At 43.8% G+C, this 4,384-nt stretch overlaps 1 protein-coding gene across 1 annotated transcript in view; it reads left to right on the top strand.

Moving 5' to 3' along the window:
* The window catches only part of LOC122149921, a 160,166-nt gene that overhangs the window by 97,397 nt on the left and 58,385 nt on the right, over positions 1-4,384 (top strand). The window contains 1 exon segment of the mRNA XM_042780798.1: positions 54-186. Coding sequence (XP_042636732.1) covers positions 54-186 — 133 coding nt within the window.

Below are 4,384 nucleotides of genomic sequence, written 5' to 3'. Positions count from 1 at the left end.
CCCCCCCCCACCAACCTGTCCTGATCTGCTTTCTTCTCCCCATCCCTCCCCAGGTACAGGTGGCTACCCGGTGCTGGTGTTCTGGAGAACACGGCCTCTGTGGCTTCCTGTCTCTGCACACGGCTGGAGAGAAGCTGAAGCTGCTGGAGGCAGACACCAGCCAGGACATGCAGAGAGGAAGCCGGGGCTAGGACCTGAGCATTCGCCTCCACAGGACCCCCAGGGATGTTCAGTTGCAGCTGTTGGGCAAGGTGGGCCCAAGAAGGTAATGGTTCCCACAGGGGCTTTCACATAGGAGGCAGGGCCTCCGAGGGCAAAGGACCGATGCCCTGAAAATGGGAGAATCATCCCTCTTCTGTCGCTCTGAGACCGAGACTGAGACTGTGCCTGGGTGACCTCGTGAGAGCCATTCCTGGGTCTCAGACATTGAGAGAGTGGGCGGGAGGGGCGTTTGCCTCTCGGCTTTGATCATTTAGTCCTTTTCTGATGATGACGGCATTTGTTGTAGACGCCCTGATGGGTCATAATAAAGCACCACAAGTGAAACAGAAATCCCTAGAGACAGTCCAGAGAACAACAGCAGCAACAAACCATTGCCATTGAGTCGATTCCAACTCATCGGGACCCCCGTTTGGGTTTCCAAGGTGGTAAATCTTGATGGAAGTAGGTTGCCCCATTTTCCTTCTGTAGAGCGGCTGGTGGGTTTTGAACCACCAACCTTCTGGTTAGCAGTCAAATGCCTTACCCACTGCACCACCAGAGCTGCTTAGTCCAGAGAGCATGTTGTTGACATCCGTCCAGGCTTTCATGTCTGACTCTGTTTTCACATATATGTGACTGATAGATATTGACTGAAAGGTAGCAGTGGTCGTGAGGGTGGTGCCGGGCTGGGCAGGGTTTCGTTCTGTTGTGTGTGGGGCCGCTATGAGTTGGAACCAACTCAGCGGCACCTGACAACACCACCACCACACTATATCCAGTGTGACATGGTGGTCAAAAGGGGTCCTTGTGGCACAGTTAAGCCCTGGGTGCTAACTGAAAGGTTGGTGTCAGATCTGCTCCAACTCACAGCAACCCTGTGTACAGCAGAATGAAACCCTGCCCGGTCCTGCCCCATCCTTACAGTCTTTGCTATGGTTGAGCCCATTGTCGCAGCTACTGTGTCAATCCGTCTTGTTTAGGGCCCTGCCCTTTCTTGTCGACTCTCTCCTTCACCAACATGATAGCCTTCTGCAGGGACTGGTCCCTTCTGATAGCATGACCACAATATGTGAGACAAAGTCTGGCCTTCATCTCTTTTAAGGAGCTTTCTGGCTGCACTTCTTCCAGGACAGATTTGTTCATTCTCCTGGCAGTCCATGGTGTCTTGAATGTTCTCGGCCAACACTACAATTCAAGTACATGAATTCACCTTTGGTCATCCTTTTTCATAGCCCAGCTTTCACATGTGTATGAGGCTGTTGAAAATGAACTTGGGTCAGTAGGCTTGGGTCAGGTGCACCTGTCTTCAAAATGACATCTTTGCTCTTTAATACTTTAAAGAGGTCTTTTGTAGCAGATTTGCCCAATGCAATATGTCATCTGGCTTCTTGACTGCTGCTTCCATGGACATCGATTATAGATCCAAGTAAAATGAAATATCTAACAACATCAATCTTTTCTCCATTTATCATAATGTTGCCCATTGGTCCAGTTGTGAGGATTTTTGTTTTCTTTATGTTGAAGCATAATTATACTGAAGACTCTAGTCTTTGATCTTCATTAATAAGTGTTGAAAGTCCTCTTCACTTGCAGTAAGCAAAGTTGTCTCATCTGTATTGTTAATGAGTCTTCCTCCAATCCTGATGCCACATTCTTCTTCTGAATCCAATTTCTTGGATTGTTTGCTCAGCATACAGATTGTATAAAAAACAAAAACCAAACCCACTGCCATCAAGTTGGATCTGACTCATAGCGACCCCTCGTTGGGTTTCCAAGGCAGTATCACTACGGAACTAGATTGCCCAACCTTTGCTCTGAGAAGTGGCTGGTGGATTTGAACCACCAGGCTTCTGGTTAGCAGTCAAATGCCTTAGGCACTATGGTGAAAAGATACAACCCTGATGCACACCTTTCCTGATTTTAAAAGACAGTATCCACTTGTTCTTTTCAAACAGCTGCCTCTTGGTCAATGTATAGGTTCCTCATGAGCATAGTTAAGTGTTCTGGAATTCTCATTCTTCACAATGTTATGCATAATTGGTTATGGTCCACACAGTCACTAAAACACAGGTAAACATCTTTCTGGTATTCTTTGCTTTAAGCCAAGATTTATCTTACATCAGCAATGGCATCCCTCGTTCCACGTCCTCTTTTGAATCCAGCTTGAATTTCTGGCAGTTCCTTGTCAATATACTGCTGCAACCATTTTTGAATTATCATCAGAAAAATTTTACTTGTTCATGATATTAGTGACATGGTTCGATAATTTCCTCCTTTCTGTTAGATCACCTTTCCTTGGAATTGGTGCAAGTATGGATCTCTTCCAGTTGACTGGCTAAATTGTCTTCCAAATTTCTTGGCATGGATGAGTGAGCGCCTCCAGTACTGCATCTGTTTGTTGAAATATCTCAGTTGATATTCCATCAATTGCTTTTTGCCAGTGCTTTCCGTGCAGCTTGGACTGCTTACTTCACTACCCTCAGTCCCTGATCATATGCTACCTCCTGAAATGATTGAGCAATGACCACTTCTTTTTGGTGCAGTGACTCTGTCTGCTCCTTCCATTTTTTTTTTTTTGAGGCTTCCTGCATCATGCACTATTTTGCCCATAGAATCCTTAGGTATTGCAACTCAAGGCTTGGATTTTCCTTCCATTCTTTCAGCTTGAGATATGCTGTATGTGTTCTTCCCTTTTGGTTTTCTAATGCCACGTCCTTGTGCATTGCACTATAATACTTCACTTTGTCTTCTTGAGCTGCCCTTTGAAATCTCCTGTTCAGCTCTTTAATTTCATCATTTCTTCCATTCACTTTAGCTATCTCCATTCAAGAGCAAGTTCCAGAGTCTCTTCTGACATCCATTCTGGTCTTTTCTTCCTTTCCTGTCTTTTTAATGACCTTTTGTTTTCTTCATGTGTGATATCCTTGATGTTGTCTCACACCTTGTCTGCTCTTCGGTCACTGTGTTCATTGTGTCAAATCTATTCTTGAGATGGTCTCTTAAGTTCAGGTGGAATATACTCAAGGTTGTATTTTGACTCTTGTGGACTTGTTTTAATTTTTTTTAGCTTCAACTTGAACTTGCATATGAGTAACATAGATGGTCTGTTTTCCAGTCAGCTCCTGGCCTTGTTCTGACTGATGATACTAAGCTTCTCCATTGCCTTTTTCCACAGATGTAGTCAGTTTAATTCCTCTGTATTCTATCTGGCGTGGTCCATGTGTATAGTCACTGTTTATGTTGAAAAAACAACATAATAATATTTGCCATGAATAAGTCCTTTGTCTTGCAAAACTGTATTATGCTTTCTCTAACTTCATTTCTTTCACCAAGGCCATATTTTTCAACTATTGGTGCTTCTTTATTTCCAACTTTTACATTCCAATCAACAGTAATATCAATATATCTTGATTGCATGTTTGGTCTATTTCAGACTGCAGAAGTTGGTAAAAAAAAATCTTCAGTTTCTTTATCTTTGGCTGTAATTTGAATAATAGTAGTATTAACTGGTCTTCTTTGTAGGTGTAGGGATATTATCCTATCACTGGAAACACAGTATTTCAGAATAGATCTTGAAACATTCTTTTTGATGATGAATGCAATGCCATTCCTGGCATAGTAGATCATATGGCTGTCTGATTCAAAATGGCCCAAACCAGCCCATTCAGCTCACTAATGCCTAGGATGTTGATCTTTATGTGTTTCATCTCATTTTTGACAACTTCCAATTTTCCTAGATTCATACTTCGTACAGTCCATGTTCTGATTATTAATCGGTATTTGCAGCTGTTTCTTCTCATTTTGGGTCATGCGACATCAGCAAATGAAGGTCTGGAAAACTTTGCCCCATATCATTAAGGCAACTCTGCTTTAAGGAGGCAGCTCTTCCCCAGTCGTATTTCAAGTGCTTTCCAACCTGAGGGGTTCACCTTCTAGCACTGTATCAGATAATGTTTCCCTTCTCTTCATAAGGTTTTTGTTGTTGTTGTTAGGTGCCGTTGAGTCAAACCCGACTCATAGCGACCCCTCCTTGGGTTTCCAAGGCAGTATCCCTACAGAAGTAGATTGCCCCCTCTTCCTTCTGAGGACTACAGAAGTAGATTGCCCCATCTTCCTTCCGAGGAGTGGCTGGTGGGTTTGAACTACCAGCCTTCTGGTTAGCAGTCAAGTGCCTTAGGCACTA

This window comes from Orycteropus afer, unplaced genomic scaffold (assembly GCF_000298275.1).
Source record: "Orycteropus afer afer isolate SDZICR_OR568_19922 unplaced genomic scaffold, OryAfe1.0 scaffold00061, whole genome shotgun sequence".
Classification (NCBI taxonomy): domain Eukaryota; kingdom Metazoa; phylum Chordata; class Mammalia; order Tubulidentata; family Orycteropodidae; genus Orycteropus; species Orycteropus afer.
Note: the sequence above shows the minus strand (reverse complement) of the source record. Positions and strands in the feature narration are given on the sequence as shown.